A 19,370-nucleotide genomic window follows, 5' to 3' on the forward strand; every position below is an offset into this window, starting at 1 on the left:
ACTGCATTGGGCTCCCTGCTGGGCGTGGAATCTGCTTAAAATTCTCTCTCTCCCTCTCTAAAAAAAAAACAATAATAATAGAATTTAAATTTCAAAAATAGTCATACAAAGGGTGGCTGGGTGGCTCAGTGGGTTAAGCCTCTGCCTTCAGCTCAGATCATGATCTCGGGGTCCTGGGATTGAGCCGTGCATTGGACTCTGCTCAGCATGGAGCCTGCTTCCCCTCTCTCTCTCTGTCTGCCTCTCTGCTTACTTGTGATCTCTGCCTATCAAATAAATAAATAAAATCTTTAAAAAAAAAAATCTTAAAAAAAATAGTCATACTATATTTATCCTTTTCTGTTTGGTTTATGTCACTTAGCATTATCTGTTCAGGGTTCATCCATGGTGTAAGATATATCAAACTTCATTCCTTTTTATAAAGCCTAACTAGCATTCCATTGCATGTATATACCACATTTAATTTGTACATTCACTTATTGTTGGACAGTGGCCTTTTTTTATCTTTTGTCTATTGTGAATTGTGCTGCTATGACCACCGGTATGCAAGGATCTGTTTGAGTCCCTATTTTCAATTCCTTGGGGTCTATGTCTAGGAGTGGAATTGCTAAGTCATATGTTGATTCTGTGTTTAATATTTTGAGGAACCACCAAACCATTTTCTGCAGCAGCTGCACCATTCTATGGGTCCACAAACAATTGAGGGCTCCATAGTTTTACAACCTCACCAACAGTTATTTTCCATTTCTTAGCTGTAACCGTCCTACTGGGTGTGAAGTGCTGTCTCACTGTGGTTTTGATTTGTAGTTCCCTAAAGACTAATGATGTTGAACATCTTACTCTTTGCTCATTAGTCATTTGAATATCTTATCTGGGAAAATGTCTATTCATGTCCTTTGTTCTTTTTTTTTTTTTAATCAGTTGTGGTTTTGTTGTTGATGTATAGGGATCCTTTATACTTCCTGGGTATTGTCCCTTATCAGATGCATGATGGGCAAATATTTTCTCCCATTCTATGCATTGTCTTTTTACTCCTGGAGTTTTGTTTTGTTTTGTTTTTAAGATTTTATTTATTTATTTGACAGAACGAGATCACAAGTAGGCAGTGAGGCAGGCAGAGAGAGAGAGAGGAGGAAGCAGGCTCCCTGCTGAGCAGAGAGCCCGATGCAGGACTCGATCCCAGGACCCCGAGATCATGACCTGAGCCGAAGGCAGCAGCCCAACCCACTGAGCCACCCAGGCGTCCCTACTCCTGGAGTTTTGATGAAGCCCCAGTTTATCTGTTTTTGTTTTGTTTTGTTTTGTTTTTACCTGCTCTTTTGGTGTCATACTTAGGTAAAACCTTTCTCCAATTCAAAGTCATGAAGATTTTTCCCTTCGTTTTCTTCTAAGAGTCTCATAGGTTTAGCTCTTAAATTTAGTTGTTGATTCACTTTGAGTTAATTTTTATATACTGCTAAAGGTAAGGGTTCGATTTCATTTCATGTATGTGTGGGTATCCAATTTTTTCAGCACTTTTATTGAAAAGACTATACTTTCCGCTTTGAATTATCTTAGCATCTATGATCACTTGACCATGTATGTGAGGGTTTATTTATGGACTTGGTGTGTATATGCTTCCTATGCTATTTTAATTTTAATTACTATTTTAATTACTGTAGCTTTTGTAGTAATTTTTAAATTGAAAGAGTATAATAATTTAAATATTAAAATTTGAAAGAGCATATTTATTCTTTTGCAAGGTTGTTTTGGCTATTTGGGGTCCCTTGAAATTCCATAGGAATTTTAGCATGAGTTTTTCTCCATCTATAAAAAATTCTGTTGTGATTTTAGTAAGAATTACGAAGAATGTGCCTGTCACTTTGAGTATTATCATCATCTTAACAATATTAAGCCTTCCAATTCACAAACATGGGATATCTTTCCATTTATTTAGGTCTTCTTTAATATTTTTCAGCATTGCTTTATAGTTTTAATGTACAAGTCTTTTGCCTCCTTGGTTAATTTACCTAGATATTTTTTTCTGTTTCATTATTTTGTTGAGTATCCAACAACATTACAATAATTCACATATCCTTATCAAGCAAGTATCACAACAATAGGACATCTTTTAATTTGTCTCTCATGCTTACAAAAGCCTTCCCCATTTTATAAATGAAAAAAATTGAGACTCAGAGATGAAATGACTTGCCAAAAGCCACATAGTAAATGAAAGAACCCTTGGTATTTTGGCTCCTGTGTGTTTTGGCTCCAGTATCTACAGGCTCTTTTGTTGACTGTTCCAGCATCTTCAGCTTTTTCTACCATGTCTTCCTTGCAGGATGACATGCATCTGGTGATACGAAAGCAGCTCTCTAGCACCATATTCAAATACAAACTCATTGGTATTATTGGTGCTGTCACCATGGCTGGCATCATGGCAGCTGACAGGTATGTACGGAAATTCTGGCTTCTGTGGCTCAAGATCAGTTAATCAAGTTGCCACCTTACAAATTAAGTGTTACATTGTGTTGACTGTGTTATAATGGTAAACATTAAGCCCATAATAAGAGAAGTAAACAAACGTTTGTTACGACTTTTCCATTTTCCCTTCTAATCTTGACTGTATATACCACATATAATTTTTACAGAATGTGATTGTAATCATTACAGTTTGGTGGTTTAAAACTAGGGATTGCTAATAAATAAAGTAATAGAAATGTTTCCACAAAAGAGGAACCCTGAACATCCTGGATGTATTTTTCTACATTTGCACCTCTCCCAGGCACTAGACATTACAGATTCTCCATTGCTGTGGTATTGTCTGGAACATCATGTTTGATAAAAATAAGCCACCCAGTGACAGGAGCATCAGAGTTGGGTCTTGTTAAGATGTTGCCATTGCAAAATGACACTGGTGTTCAGTTTATGCTCCTTAAGAGATAATTTGTTAGGAATTCCTGGAACCTCAGGAGACATTCTTAGAATCGGCATTAATAATTCATGCAGGCTACATTCTTTGGAGCTATACCACTTGTGGGCATTAAATGCTTAGAACAATGCCCAGTGCTTGCTCTTACGATTATTACTAATTTAGTGTGCCCTTCAAAAAAAATCAAAGATAGCCATTGTTTGCTCTAATCCACAGTTTGAAATAGTCCTCTGTGCCTTTATGTACTTTTATCTCTACCCACATCCCAGGGATGGCAGGATTCATACACTTATTGCTAGTTCTTACAAAATATAAAAATGAAGCTAAAATTCCTTGTTTTTAGAAGTAGATCTTCAAATTTGACCCAAGGGAGAACAGACTTGAGCAACGAACAGTGCACACAGGTTAGTTCTTGTAATGTAGTTGGATATGTTTATGAATAACTGAGGAATTGCTTCTGGTTACTGTTGGTTTACCGGAAAAAGTGTGTTGTTTTTTTTTTTTTTCAATGTATGTTTTCCTGGCTGTCCTGAGTTACATTTATTTCTGTATTTGTCTAATCTCCTTAATTAAATTGTGAATTCCTAGAGAGCAAGAGAAGTGAGCCATGTTTGTAGAATAAGAGGTTGACTGGAGAATAAGCGCAAGTTAGCATATAATTGGAGAGTTGGAGATAAAGCTAGTCCAGAGGTAGAAAAGGGAGGGCCTTGAATGTGAATCAAGACATTTCAATTTAATTTTTTACATCATGGTAGTCTTCAAGGGTTTCTTAGCATAGATACGACAAAATCAAAGCTTTGCTTTAGAAAAATTAATACAGGGTGCCTGGTTGGCTCAGTTGATTAAGCATCTGACTCTTGATTTTGGCTGAGGTCATTATCTCAGTGCTTGAGATCAAGCCCCGCATTGGGCTCTGCGCTTGGTATGGAGCCTGTTTAAGACTCTCTTTCTCTCTCTCCTTCTCCCTCTACTACTCACCCTACTCATGTGCACTCCTTCTCTCTCTATCCTTCTCTCAAAATAAAATAAAATACAAGTATTTATGAAAAGAAAGAGCATGTTTGTTAAAAAAAAAAAAAAATTTAATCCAGTTGTGTGTGTCTGATGGCTTGGAGAAGAGATATTAGAGATGGGCTTGTCAGGAAACTCAAGAAAACAGGTGAGTGATAATAAGAGCTTTGCCAGTGAAATTGGAGGAAAAATTTACTAATGAATGAGGTGAGTGGTGTTTAGAAAACATTGGCAGCCCAGTGGCTGAACCACTTTTCCTCTTTGGGTGTTCCAGGTGACCTCCTTGCTGCAGTTGGTTCATTCCTGCAGTGAGCAGTCTCCCCAGGCTTCTGCACTTTATTATGACGAATTTGCTAATCTGATCCAAGGAGGAAAGTTGGCTCCAAAAGCTCTGGTAAGGTCCAGTATCTTTTCTTAAAGCAGCAAAGCATGAGATCTGCTTTTTATTCCGTATTCTTCAAGCCCTTCTGTCTGTTGCAGTGCAAAAGTAGATCACTCTGTGAGCTTTCCCATCTTCTAGTTGGGAAGACTGTTCTGACTTGCCCTACCCCAGACCTCACCTCTGGGACCTCCTTTATATAATAACAATAATAGTAATGATGAGGATGATGATACTATTGTTGATGATGTTGAGAGCCACTATGTATTCTGTGCCAGGCACTGTGTTAAGCATTTTTTATGTATTATGTGTTTTCTACTTCATAATAATGGGGCACATAATATTCATAAGATTGTTATTATCTTATTAGAAATGAGGAAACGGGGGTGGGGGCGTGTGTGTGGGTGACTTGGTCTGTTAAGTGTCTGTCTTTGGTTCAGGTCATGGTCCCAGGGTTCTGGGATCAAGTCCCACATCAGGCTCTTTGCTCATGGTGGAGTCTACTTCTCCCACTGCCTGCTGCCCCCCACCCCTAACTTGTGTGCATGTGTATTCATGCTCTCTCTCACACAAATAAATAAATAAAATCTTGAAAAAAACAACAACATAGAAATGAGGAAACGGGGTCACCTGGTGTCTTAGTCGGTTTAGCGGCTGTCTTCACCTCAGGTCATGATCCTGCTCGGGGGGAGTCCGCTTCTCCATCTCCCTTTGCTCCTCTCTCTGCTTATGCTCTCTCTTAAGTAAATAAGTAAAATCTTAAGAAAAAAAAATGAGGAAACTAAGACTTAGAGCATAATAGTTTGTCTAGGACACTACAGCCAGTACACCCTTACCTATGTCTCGTTTGTTTGCTTGCTTCCTGAAGGAATGTGTTGGGCAGACCATCTTCAATGATTTCCAAGATGCCTTTGTGGTGGATTTCTGTGTTTTTCCAGTAGGGTAAGTACTAGATACCACTAACTTGATTTTATTGGTGAAGAAATTATGTCAGTAGTTGGTATAGACATCAGAATGCTTGTGACCTTAGCTAAATATGGCCCAGTCCCGCAGTTTCTTTCCTCCCAACACCCTAACACCCCAGTTCCAGAATTCCTAAAAGCTTCAACTTATTCTTTCTCTTTCTCATTTCTTCTCATAAGAAGGAAGATTGGTTTGTTCTAGCAGTTTCCCAAGTAGATGTGTATACCCTTGGGACATCAAATTCTGGGTTCTCTCCACAGCGACTATCCATTTCCTGTGAAAGCTCTCTATGGACTAGAAGAATATAGTAGTCATGAGGGGATTGTCATCAACCTCCTGCCACTGTTGTTCTCTCAAGACTTTGCAGAAGATGGGGATAGAATGACTTCAAAAGAATCAGACCAAAAGTCAGTGTACTTCTTCTTTTCTAAAACTTCTTTTGCTGTTTTGAGTGTTCATGGGGGTATTCCACACTTGTTGCAGTCTATTGAGAGCTTGATGGATAAGGTTTCTGGGGCGCCTGGGTGGTTCATTTGGTTAATCATCTGCCTTGACTCAGGTCATGATCCCAGGGTCCTGGGATTAAGTCCTGCATTGGGCTTACTGCTTGATGGGGTGCCTGCTTCTCCTTCTCCCTTTGTCCCTTGCCAGCTCATTCTTTCTCTCTCAAGTCAATAAATAATATCTTTTTAAAAGGAGGGGTGATTTTCTCCTAAGACAGATGGTATCTGGAGGGGTTAGCTAGAATGGGTCAGATTCCTTGTTTTTTCTTGGACCCTGTGGTTGGGGTTTACATTGCTTAAGGACAGCCCACAAGTGCTCTGTGAGGCTGTTTTCATTTCTGTTCCTTTCTCTCTCGCTTGAGCATACTTGTCTGCCTCTGCCACTCTCTCTCCTTCCTTCCATCTTACCTCTGCTTCTCCTAACTCATGGATATTCATTCTACTCAGCCTCTGCCTTCCTCCAGATTAGTTCATTCTTTATTTGCTGAGCATCCATTAAGTTCCTTGTCTTGTATTCTTAAAAGTAGACATTGGTTTTGGGCAAAACTCTTTAATTATAAGGTTGGGTTCCTTATAAACATGGACTAATATGCCTATAAAGTACTGTTTAGAAATGGATTTTTTCTTTCTAGATTGGTGTCTCCATTGTGCCTGGCTCCCTATTTCCGGTTACTGAGACTTTGTGTGGAGAAACAACATAATGGAAACTTGGAGGAGATTGATGGTTTATTAGGTATAGGATGAAGTTACCAGATCCTTTCTTCTTTGTAACCTTTCTTTGATAATCTTAGGGAAGGAACAAACAAGTACCCCATGTGTGTGGGAAGAAATTTTCTAACTTCATAGAGTAGAATAGCAGTAATAATGGAATTCCAAAGACAAAATAATACATACAGATTTCTGTCATGTTGACAAATCAGTCATCATCATAGTTTCTAGTTGCTGTCTGGTCTTCACCTCTAATGTTGCAAGGACTTCTTAATTATATGTAATTATTGCTACATGATATGGCAGTAATTTTGAGACTAATCAAAGCATGACCTTCAAATACAAGTTAAAGGGAAAGCAAGTTAGGAGAGATAGGTGACTCTAAGGGTAGCACCCAGGTTCTGTTGACCTGAAATAAAGGGAGTTAGAAATGTTTGTTCTTCTCTTTCAGATTGTCCTATATTCCTTACTGACTTGGATCCTGAAGATAGGTTGGAATCCATGTCTGTTAAACAGCATTCGTTCATGTGTTCACTCATATTTCTTACTCTTAACTGGTTCCGAGAGGTAAGCAGAGTTATTAGGACATTTTACCTGTTGTCTATAGTTCTTGTTGGAAGGAAACTCTTTCCTGGTACTCATGGACTCATGGGATTCTCTAAAAAGTCTCCGCTAAGCTTCTCCAGCTGTTATGTCCCATTTCTCCCCAGTTTTATGTACCCTTTGATGTAAACAAATCAAAACACTTAGAATTCACTTAATATTGTTCATGCTTTACTATTTTAAGCATTTTTGTTGTATTCTTCCTTTTGCCAGGAATAAACTACCTTCTCTACTGTGAAAATACTGTTCACCCTTGCATAGGTATCCACTTAATGTTTTGATTTGGTGAGATCAAGTCAATGATGGTTTTCCCATTCCTTTGGAATATATTGTGCTCAATGAAATGCACAATAATGGAATATGATGAAAATGACAGTACCATCTTACATTTATGTCTCATTTCCTTTATCATGCATATTATTTCTGAGACTGTTCACTTAAATGATCTCTTCTTATCTTCACAATTATATTCTAATGTAGATAGGACAGGTATTATCCTTGTTTTACACCTATGCAGTTGCAGATACATAGAGTACCAAGTCAGTTAAGAATAGGGGCACCTGGGTGGCTCAGTCGGTTGAATGTCTGCCTTTTGCTCGGATCGTGATCCCAGGGCTTCCGGCTCCCTGCTCATCAGGTAGCCTGCTCCTTTCTCTGTCTCACCCTGCTTGTGCTCTCCTGCTCTTTCTCCCTCTCTCTCAAATAAATAAATAAAATTTTTTTAAAAATCAAGCACTTAAATTGTGCCAAATGCTGGGCTTATTTCTTTATTTATAATATTTAATCCATATAACAGCTACATTCTTGTTTTATAGCTGTCTCATTTTGTAGTTGAAGAAGTAAAAACTCAGAAAGGCTAATAATGACTTGGCCAGGGTCACACAGCTAGTAAGTAGCAGAATAGGATTTGTTTAATCAAAGTGTATGCTCTCTAGTCACTGTGCTATTCAACTTGTTATTTAACTAGAAATCAGTAGAACTAGGATTAAACTAGGATTAAAAGTCAGGTCTCCTATATTGGCCCAGGGGTTTTTTTTTCCTCTATAGCACCTTGCTGAGAACACCATTTATTTATTTATTTTATTTTATTTTATTTATTTATTTGACAGATCACAAGTAGGTAGAGAGGCAGGCAGAGAGAGAGGGGGAAGCAGGCTTAGCAGAGAGCCAACATGGGGCTCGATCCCAGGACCCTGAGATCATGACTGAGCCTAAGGCAGTGGCTTAACCCACTGAACTACCCAGGTGCCCCTGAGAACACCTTTCAAATTACAGACTAAACTCAGATCTGGCCACTAAATGGCTTTTTTTAAGCTCTGGATGAAATAATGTAAACGAGGTCAAAATTGGAACCATTCATGTACGAGAATATAATTTGTACTTTTCCAGGTTGTAAATGCCTTCTGCCAGCAAACATCACCTGAGATGAAGGGGAAGGTGCTCACCCGGTTAAAACATATTGTGGAGCTTCAGAGAATCCTGGAAAAGTACTTGGCAGGTAAGGAAAGTGTCCTATTATAGTACCTTTGCTAGGAAAGCAGTGAGGAGATAAAGAATTTACTTTTAACCCAAGCTCACTGATAGCCATCCCCTACTCATCTAAGACAAGAAAATATTTGCTCGACAACAATAACAAGGAAGAATACATCCATTTTCATCCCATTGTTACTTTCAAGAAATCTTGCTACTTAAGAAAATAAAAAATGGAAAGCATTGGTTGGGCTTTTGTAAAGTAACTTTTTGTCTTTAAAAGTCAAACTTTCAGTGCCCTTTGCTTTCCTGAACATAGTTATGAACCAGGAGTAAAGCTGACAGATCTCTTAATACCTCTGACTATTAAATAAACTTGTTGTTTTAAAGTGCTAGGTAGATTTTCTGGGGGAAACATAGGAACCCACCCCCCAGGCCCTCATCTATGTAATTGTGTATAATATAAACTTCTGTGTGATCAAATATTAATATCTTCAGATTTGTAATAAGGATTAGTTTATTTTTAGTCCTTACTTGCTTGGATATTTTTTGTGTCATTATTTAGAATGATTTTATCTTATTTTGTCATAATCATTTAATATGATATTCTTATAAGTGATCTCTGATCATTTTGCTATGCCAAAACAATTAATGTCAGGTAACTTGAATGTATCTTGCAGGCATTCAGCCATACTTGGTAGTTCTGAAAATTAATTTTTAACCAATCAGGTGATATTCTAACAGTGATAATGTGGTTGGTATACATTGAGCTTCTGTCTCCTCTCTTTTCCAGTCACCCCAGACTATGTTCCTCCCCTTGCAAACTTTGACTTGGAAACTTTAGATGTAACACCTCCTACTGCTGCTGCTATTTCAGCAAAAATCAGAAAACAAGGAAAGATAGGTATGTTTTCTTCTTCTGAGTCTCCATAGGAGGGTCAGATCACTGAATTAACATAAGAAGTCATATGCACCAAGGCTTCAGTAACTGGAGAGATAATGTCATTGAACTCTTTCTTTGGCATGATTATAAAATGAACTATAATGCAGCATTATAAAATTACCTCCTCTACCCTAGGTACTCTTCAGCAGGTTGTTTCCTAAAGGCAGTGATAGTTAACAAATATGATAATTGATTACTGGAGTCACTTTTCTGTTTTTGAAACAAAAGGAGGAAAACGGAAAGCAGATGGCAGCAAAACATCCTCTCCTGACACACTTCCAAAGGAGGACAGTTCAGAATGTGACCCTACACCATCTAATAGAAGCCAGCTGGAAAAGGTACTGAAATAATGGGTTTCCATGAAGGTCGTGTAATAATACAGTAAGATTAACAGGAGAGGGGCACCTAGATGGCCCCTAGATGGCTCAGTCGTTAAGCCTCTGCCTTCCGCTCAGGTCGTGATCCCAGGGCTTCCCGCTCAGTGGGGAGCCTGCTTCTCTTTCCCACTCCCCTTGCTTGTGTTCCCTCTCTTGCTCTTCTCTCTCTGTCAAATAAATAAGAAAAAAAATTTTTTTTTAAATCTTTAAAAAAAAAAAAAAAAAAGATTAACAGGGACCAGCATCATACTCTGCATTTTACATAGAGAAATTAGAGAAAAGAGAGGCAGACGAACTCTCCTCAGCTTTGGGGTGATTCTCCCAGTAGCTGAGTTAGGGTTAGACTCTTAGTCCTTATTACTACAACACACTGATTTTGCTAGTCATTTTCTTAAATGTGTCACTCCATTTTTACGCCCCAGCAGTACTTTGAATTCTTTCTCGTAGCATTTATCAAATTTTTTTTCTTTCTTTTTTTTTTTTAATTTTTTAGAAATATATATATTTTTATCCCCCGGGGTACAGCTATGTGAATCACCAGGTTTACACACTTCACAGCACTCACCATAGTATCAAATTTTGTTTTAAGACCTAGTTTTAGATATACTGCTTTTATCCTCTTTCCCCCTCTAATCCCAGATTATCAACTTCCCAATCAATTAAGATAACATGAAATGCTTAGGACAGTTTCTGATAATCAATAAATAGTAGTTCCTTTTTCCTGTAGGTCTCCCAATCATAGAGTAAGTTATATGTTTGTGAAATTGCCTAAACCACGTGGATCCCAATTATTTCTGGTTTTTGGCTAATATTGTGTATTTGTATAGTTCCTGTAATCTAAAACCCAAGATTGGTAGTAATATCTATGTTTAATAGGTAAGGAAACTAAAACCCAGAAATGGTAAGTGACTTGCCCACAGTCACACAATTAATAAGGCTTGAGCAAGGTTTGAAGCCAGACTGGTCTGGTGCCACAACTCATTGTTTTCTCTACCATGCCATAACATCTTGGTTTGTCTAGTAGTTCATACTTAAGAGAAATCAGCCAAGGGTTTTGATATGTGACCCATATCTCAATTTTAAATTAGGTGCTTTTGTGTCAGGAATATTAAGAGACTTTGGTGAAAGGAAGGTGGTAATTTGCTAAAAAAAAGTAATATCTTCATAAAATGAATGCATAATTATACTTTGAGGTCTTTCTTAAAAACCAGGTTATTATAGAATCTTTGTTTATACTGTTGCTTTCTTCCCAGGAGTTCAAAGGGAAAGAAGAAAAGACATCAGTGTCACTACAGAGTTACCATGCTTTTTTCCGAGAACTGGACATTGAGGTCTTCTCTATTCTGCATTGTGGGCTTGTGACCAAGTTCATCTTAGATACTGAAATGCACACTGCAGTAAGTCACAGAGCTGAGATCCTAGAATTTAATCTTGTTTCAGAAAATTTCTCAGCCCAAGATGCCTGGGTGGTGCAGTTAGTTAAGCATCTGACTCTTGGTTTCAGTTTGGGTTGTAATCTCAGGGTCATAAAATCCAGCCCTGAATCTGGCTCAGCACAGAATCTGCTTGGGATTTGCTCTCCCTCTCACTCCTTCCTACTCATGCTTGCACGCTCACTTGCTCTCTCATGCATGCGCACTCTTGTTCTTGTTCTCAAATAAACAAGTAAATCTTTAAAAAAAAATTTCTCAGCTCTATTCTTATTGTAAAAGGAGCACCAAAGCATTGAGAGAAGGTGGACTCTGGCTTCCAGAGCTTTCATATATAGTGACAGTAATGATGAATAATCATCCTCATCATCTTTTTTTTTTAAGGTAAACAACATTATTTATTTATTTATTTTTATTTTTAAAGTAAACTAGGCCCAGCATAGGGTTTAAACTTGTGACCTTGAGATCAAGAGTCATATACTTGGGACACCTGGATGGCTCAGTCAGTTAAGCAGCTGCCTTCAGCTCAGATCATGTTCCCAGGGTCCTGTGATTGAGTCCAGCTTCCAGCTCCTTGCTTAGCAGGAGGCTTGCTTCTCCCTCTGCCCCTCCTCCTGCTTGTGTGCACGTGCTCTCTCTCTCTCTCTCTCTGTCTCTCTGACAAATGAAATCTTTTTTTTAAAAAAAGTATATTTGGGGTGCCTGGGTGGCTCGGTGAGTTAAGTGTCTGCCTTTGGCTCAGGTCATGATTTCAGGGTCCTGCGGTGGGGAGCCTGCTTCCCCCTCTTTCTCTCTGCCTGCCTCTCTGCCTACTTGTGATCTCTCTCTCTCTCTCTCTCTCTCTCTGTAAAATAAATAAATAAATAATCTTTAAAAAAGAAAGTATGTTTTCTAAAACTATACTCACTTGGATTTCTGTTTTAATAAAATTTGTTGTACTTCGGTAGTACTTGACTTTTTGATTTGTTGACAGAGCACAACAACTATTTATATGAGGTGGGGAAATTTCCCTCTTTTTGGGGAATGGTTAGATTCTTCACCCATTGGGAAGAGTAAACCTGAAATGTGCTCCTTCAAAAAGATGGTGAGGATATGCTTGGAATTATCCTTTCTTTCCTCCTTGTGACAGGCTACAGAAATTGTGCAACTTCAGCCCCCTGAGCTGCTTTTCTTGCTGGAAGATCTCTCCCAAAAACTGGAGAATATGCTGACACCCTCTGTTGCCAGGAGAATCCCCTTCCTCAAGGTTAGTGTAGGCAGAAGCACAAGTCCTGGCCTTGATGAATTTGGAAACAAGGAAGTCTAATGAACAAGTTTGTCACTTTCTCTGGCATCATGTTGGATCACAATGATGGTGCCAGCCTCATTTCCAGAGCCCAATCACCTTGCTTTAGAAAGAAACTCTGGAACAGAGAAATCAAAACCATCTCAAACAGGATACATATTTCCAAGTTTCCTGAGCATTTCTGAATCCTGTTCTGAATCCTGTTCTCTACTGGGGTTTTGCTTTTAAAACCCTCCCTTGAGCCTGTACCCAGGACTCAGAGTAGTAGTAATTGGCTATCTAGAGAAGGCCAGAATCTCATATGTGTATAAATGTACAAATGTGCATGTAGCATCTGTTGAAGCAGTGGGATGATGCTGACAACAGAACACGAAAGTTTTAGGTGTAAACATTTAAACATTAATATATCTAGTTGTTTGATTTTTTTTGTATTCACTACTTGCTCGATGTTTTTATCAGCCTAAATGATTTCTATTTTTGTGTGAGCTTTATTTAATTAGTAATTATGGGTCTGTACTTCTCAATTAAATACATTATAAAAGGCAGCCTCTTGGTAATTTGAAGATGAGCAAGATCCCTTGCTCAGAATAGAGTTTTAGGCAAGTAACCAATTTCTTCTACTTCTGCCTTGTGACCCAGGTCTGACAAAGCTCCTTAACAAACTCTATTTCAGAGAAGCTATCCAGCACTTTTCTTCCCCAGTAATTCTGAATTTCTTATAGAGTAAAGGAAACCGGAATATTGGATTCTCACATCTCCATCAAAGATCTGCTCAAGAAGTTGCTCATAATATTGTTCAACTGCTGGCTCCAATGTGTAACCATCTAGAGAACATTCACAACTATTTTCAGGTCAGCAGCCTATCTTAACATTATAGAAATTTAGATATTACTGGGATGCCTAGGTGGCTCAGTTGATTGAGTGTCTGACTCTTGGTTTCAGCTCAGGTCATAATCTCATGGGTCCTGGGATTGGCCTGCATAGGGTTCTGCACTTGGTAGGGAATATGCTTGAAGGTTCTCTCCCTCTGTCTTCCCCAACTCGTATGCGTACATGTGCTCTCTCTCAAATGGGTAAATAAATATTTTTTAAAAAAAGGAAAGAAATTCAGAAATTACTAAGTGAATAAGAGATTTCATTTTTGGCTGAAAAATATTTAAGGAAAAATTAGGGCAATTGCCAAGACAACGGTCCTAAAAGCATTTTTCCTTTTCAGTGCTTAGCTGCTGAGAACCAAGGTGTAGTTGACGGCCCAAGAATGAAAGTTCAGGAGTACCACGTAATGTCTTCATGCTATCAGAGGCTACTGCAGATATTTCATGGGCTTTTTGCTTGGTGAGTATTTTGGAAGATGTGGTAGGTAGAAATAATCAAGTATGCACTTGCTTTTATCTGACAGGCCCCAAGGCATTGAAGTAGAGAAAAGAAAGAAAAGCCTCACAAAGTCTTATGTAAACATGTGCTTGTTCTTTTTGGGGTGTTCCTGCATCATTTCATTTGATCTTGTACCCTCTGTGTAACCATGGCCATGGTTATTAACTCATTTGAAAATTAGGTGACTTGATAATGGCTAACCTGTAACAGACTGGGCCATCTGATTCTTAGCCAGGTTTGTTGTGGCAGCCTTTCTTTCCATTAATAACACTAGAGAAAGTGTTACTTAAGAAATTGTTACTGGGGCACCTGCCTGGCTCAGTCAGTGGACCAGGAGACTGTTGATCTCAGGGTTGTGAGTTGGAGCCCCACACTGGATATAGAGATTACTTAAAAATAAAATCTTTTTTAAAAAGTCATTAACAACTTGTAGACAAATTCCATATTATATGTTAAAGAGATGAATACATTTTGAACTAGGGTATTTAGAAATACTTTGTGGAAGCAATGGAATTTCATGGGGTCCTGAAGTATAGATGACCTTTTGGGCGGTAAAGGAAATGGTTGGGAAGGCATGGCATGGGTGAATGAATGTATGGTGAAGGCATGAAAGTAGAAATGAGGGAGTTGTGTCCCTTAAATGCTTTTGTTCCTCAAGGGTAGGCCCTGGCTCTTCTCTTCTGTACAGGCTTTCTGGGTAATCTCACCCAAGCTTTAATTTGTGCTGAAATTTATCTTCTGGTTAAAGGCATTTATATCCAGCTGCCTACTCAACACTTCGTAGATGTGTCATTGACACCTCAGACACATCACATCGAAAATGTGATATCATCCTTACCATAACACCTTCAGCTTTGCCGGGCTACATAAATGGTACCACCAATGTCTGAGCCAGAAACCAGCAGTTGTTCTTTGTCCCTTTCTCTACCCACTACCTTTTCTCTGTCCCACATCGGATCACCAAATCCTGTTAATTTTATTTTATTTTTAAAGATTTTATGTATTTATTTGACAGAGATCACAAGTAGGCAGAGAGGCAGGCAGAGAGAGGAAGGGAAGCAGGCTCCCTGCCGAGCAGAGAGCCCGATGTGGGGCTCGATCCCAGGACTCTGGGATCATGACCTGAGCCAAAGGCAGAGGCTTTAACCCACTGAGCCACCCAGGTGCCCCTAATTTTATTTTTTAAATAACATCTAAATAACCATCTGTTGCTCTCCTACTGCAGTGCTTTGAGACTCCCATCATCTCTCACCTGGACGAGATTAGTTTCACAATTGGTTCTCTGCCTCCAGTTGCTGTCCCTCAGTCCTTTCTTCACATGTAGTCAGTGGTCTTCCCAATGCAAATCCTATCCCAACTTTGGTCCTTGTTGTCCTTGTGTTTTTCTTGCGTTCAGACTCTTTCCCCTAGTTTCTAACACCTTTTATTATCTGGCTCCTGCTCTTTCACTTATCTTATGTTCTGCCCTCCAGCTATACTGAATTAATTTCAGTACCCTATATTGCTTTCATCTGGAAGATTTCACACGTACTCATTCTTCTACCTGGATCCCCACCCTCCTTGATCACCAGTCTTTCTAACTCATCTCTGAGATCTGGATTTAAACTTTAGTTCCTCCGGAGCAGTAATCCTCCTTCCTACCTCTCTAATTCCCAGTTTTCTCCTAATACTCTGGTATCCTCTTACAATAAGCATTTACCATATTTTATTATAATTATTTGTTCATCTATCTTCCTTGCTGGACCATGAGCTCCATGTGAGCTGAAACCAATCATTATTCTATCCCCAGGACTTAAAAACAGTGCCTGACAAGAGATTTGATCAGATGCCTCATCAAGGAGATATATGGATGGCATGTAAAGATGTTCAGTAGTGTTAGTTATTAAGGAATTCCCAAGTTAAAATTACAGCATGGCTAAATTATGAAGACTTACCTTACCATATTGGTGAGAACATGGAACACCTGAAACTGTCACGTGCTGCTGATGGACATGTAAAATGGTACACCTACTTTTGAAACAGTTTAGCAGTTCCTTAAAAAGTGAGACATACACCTAACATACAACACAGCCATTCTACTCCTATGTATTTACTCAACAGAAATGAAAGCATATGTCTATACAAAATTTGTGCACAAATGTTAATAACAGCTTTATTTGTAATAGCCCCAAACTAGAAACAAATGTCCATCAACTAGTAAATGGATAAACAAATTTTCATATGGTGGAATACTACACACAACAACATGGATGAAGAAAAGAATTACACTGAATAGAAAGCAAGACCATAAGAGGTCGTAGCATTTGATTCCATTTATATAGAATCCTAGGAAAAAGCATATAATCTATTACTGACAATGAAAACAGATCAGTGATTGCCTCTCACTGAGTAGGAGGATGGAGTGAAGGATGGATTTCAGAGGAATATAAGGAAATTCCTGGGGATAATAGGTATGTTCATTATTTTCTTCACAGTGATGATTTCATGGGTTTATATATGTAACCTGATCAAACTGATCAACTTTTTAATATGTGCAGTTCATTGTATATCAATTCTGTCTCAATAAAGCTGTTCCCCGGGACGCCTGGGTGGCTCAGTGGGTTGGGGCCTCTGCCTTCAGCTCGGGTCATGATCTCAGGGTCCTGGGATTGAGCACACGTCGGGCTCTGCTCAGCGGGGAGCCTGCTTCCCCCATCTCTCTCTGCCTGCCTCTCTGCCTACTTGTGATCTCTCTCTCTCTCTCTGTCAAATAAATAAATAAAATATTTATTTTTTTTGAATATTTTATTTATTTATTTGACAGAGATTACAAGCGGGCAGAGAGAGAAGGAAGCAGGCTCCCCGCTGAGCAGAGAGCCTGACTTGGGACTTGATCCCAGGACCCCGGGATCATGACCTGAGCCAAAGGCAGAGGCCCCAACCCACTGAGCCACCCAGGTGTCCCTAAATAAAATCTTTAAAAAAATAAATAAAGCTGTTCCCCCATCACACCCCCCAAAATCCTGACCTATCATACACCTCAGAATACATTTGTTGAAAGGCAGAAGGACTACCACTGGTGATGTGGAGATGTTTCTACAGGAGTAGAAAATCTAGGGGCTCAAAGAGTTTGAATGTTGTACAGAAAAACAATTCTAGAGTGTTATAATCAGAGGCAAGGTTTAATGAAATCAGTGTTTTAGGAAAATCCTTTCGGCAGCAGTGTGCTGGACAGATTGGAAAGGGATGCAGAAAGACAAGTCAAAAGGTGTCTCAGTGATCCATATATGTGTGATGATGCTAAGGGCCTGGGTTAGAGTGACTGCCTGAGCTTGGGAAGGAAGGGACAGTGGGAAAGAGATCTGAAGATAGAATCGCCAAGACTTAAGGAAGAAGGAGTAAGTGTTTTATTGAGCACCTTCTATGGAATCAGTACTGATTTAACAATTGATGAAGTTACTTCTGGTTTTTCTGGGGAGGAAGGCTGAGATGTCTCTAAAATGTTGCAAATGAAGGAGAGTTTTTATTCCCTGAAAATAAACCTAGGGAGGACTGTTAGGCCCTTAAGGAAAGACTGTTTCAGGTGCCCTTCACCTTGCAGTGTGTTACTGAGTTAGTTACCTGGGCACTTCCAGTGCTGTAGTTCTCCTTTTGCCTCCATTGACTTATAAGGAGGCAGGGATCCTCACATGCTGTCTAGCAATCTTTCTAAAACTAAGCTCAACCATTTTACCTTGACTTTCCCTTAGGAGTGGATTTTTTCAGCCTGAAAATCATAATTTACTGTACTCAGCTCTTGAGGTCCTTACAAACCGATTGAAGCAAGGAGAGCCTGACCAGTCCTTGGAGGAATTGCTCAGGTAGGTCAGACTACATATTCCAGAGTGTTGTCCCAAAAAACTGAAACAAGATTAGCAAAATTTCTTGGAAATCACTTGGGTGTCTCTCAGTAGTAGTGAGGGAAATTGATGTTTTCAGCTCCTTTTCCTCAATCATATGAGCTTTTTCATCTATGTATTCCAATAAATCCTGAGACATTAGAAACTGTTGAATAAATCCTACTAAATCTTTGGCATTCTGCCTCCTATAAAGTTGGCCTTTTTCGGGTAATGATGTCAAAAACACTAATGACCTGTAGTTGACTCCTGATTATCTGGAAACCTACTGTCTCTCAATAAAATCAGGTAATTAGGTAGCAGTAGTTACCACTGATTTTCTCCCCATCTTAAAAGAAGAGGAGCCTAGGCTGAGGGCAAGGCAGTGGAAGAGGGAGGTGAGAAGGAAATCTAAGAGGCATAGCTTCCAGCCTCCTGTCCCAGCTTCAACCAGAGTAATTTCATCTTTCTTTCTCCTTCTCGTCACTATCTCTGGGTCTGCAGTTAATGCTTATCATCCCTGCCTATAGGGCAGGACCTTATTTCTTTTTAGATAAAGTGCTTTTAAATTTGTTTGACCTCCTTCCCACAGTCAATCAGGGGGGTACACTCTAGTTTTATTTTAGCTACAATTCTGGATTAATTTTGACTCCCTATCTCCCATTATTTCAGTGCATTGAAAGCTGACCATATGTGGTACACTTATTAAAAACTCTGCTTTCTCTGTCTTATAGTTTCCTTTCACTTGTCCCTATAAACCTAGAATTTAAACTTTATTCTCATTGTGTTGCCTTAGGCTTTAAGAGCAAATAATTTGTCCAGGGTTGCTTGTGTAAGCATGGTGTAAACTCTTCTTTGGGTATCTTGGTGTTCATGACCCCTTTCAGGCCAGCATTCCAGACCCTGGGCTCTGTTCTGCCCTGGCTTTCGTCATACAAGGCTACAGTGTCTATCATGGTCTTGATAGAAGGTGGCCACAAAAACACCTGAAAATGTGGAGAATTCTGGTTAGACCAATAAATACACAAGTGAACTTAGACAACTCATGTATTTACACATATCTATAATACTTGTCATATCTTTATTTTTTTCTCTTCTTGTCTCCTTTACAGACAGAGCTTCAATTACTTGCAGAATTTCTCTCACAGCATTCCAAGTTTCCAGTGTGCTCTTTATCTCATCAGACTTCTGATGGTCATTTTGGAGAAATCTACAGCTCCTGCTCAGAACAAAGAAAAAATTGGTGATGGGCCCAGATCCTCTTTTTAATTTTTTCTTCATGAATAGGATTAATAACTAACTCAAGCTTATAAAATTAGGGCTTCCTAGGACCTTGTATATTTTATATGTAAAACCCCCCATAACTGTGGATGTGCCCTTTTGCCATATCAAAAGGACATTTTCCCAAAAAGGAGCTATGACTGATCTCTGCTGATACTGCTTAGTCTGAGTTTGGTTAGTTCACTTGTCTAGCTAATTTTCTGTTTGGCTTCTGTTAATTCATGTCCTTTTTCATAAATTATCTGAGACATTTGTCAAAAAGAGACACAAACTGCTAG

General features: G+C 39.0%; 1 protein-coding gene across 6 annotated transcripts in view; it reads left to right on the plus strand.

Moving 5' to 3' along the window:
- Positions 1-19,370, plus strand: part of FANCD2 (FA complementation group D2) — a 58,948-nt gene that overhangs the window by 27,759 nt on the left and 11,819 nt on the right. For all 6 annotated transcript variants that reach the window (XM_059161703.1, XM_059161702.1, XM_059161705.1 and 3 more), the window contains 16 exons: positions 2,321-2,430; positions 3,255-3,315; positions 4,197-4,316; positions 5,170-5,243; positions 5,525-5,671; positions 6,400-6,500; positions 6,927-7,042; positions 8,468-8,576; positions 9,342-9,452; positions 9,720-9,829; positions 11,122-11,265; positions 12,428-12,544; positions 13,306-13,434; positions 13,800-13,918; positions 17,686-17,796; positions 18,924-19,054. In XM_059161703.1, coding sequence (XP_059017686.1) covers positions 2,321-2,430; positions 3,255-3,315; positions 4,197-4,316; positions 5,170-5,243; positions 5,525-5,671; positions 6,400-6,500; positions 6,927-7,042; positions 8,468-8,576; positions 9,342-9,452; positions 9,720-9,829; positions 11,122-11,265; positions 12,428-12,544; positions 13,306-13,434; positions 13,800-13,918; positions 17,686-17,796; positions 18,924-19,054 — 1,810 coding nt within the window. The remainder of the gene's footprint in view (positions 1-2,320; positions 2,431-3,254; positions 3,316-4,196; positions 4,317-5,169; positions 5,244-5,524; positions 5,672-6,399; positions 6,501-6,926; positions 7,043-8,467; positions 8,577-9,341; positions 9,453-9,719; positions 9,830-11,121; positions 11,266-12,427; positions 12,545-13,305; positions 13,435-13,799; positions 13,919-17,685; positions 17,797-18,923; positions 19,055-19,370) is intronic.

Source organism: Mustela lutreola, chromosome 2 (assembly GCF_030435805.1).
Source record: "Mustela lutreola isolate mMusLut2 chromosome 2, mMusLut2.pri, whole genome shotgun sequence".
Lineage (NCBI taxonomy): Eukaryota > Metazoa > Chordata > Mammalia > Carnivora > Mustelidae > Mustela > Mustela lutreola.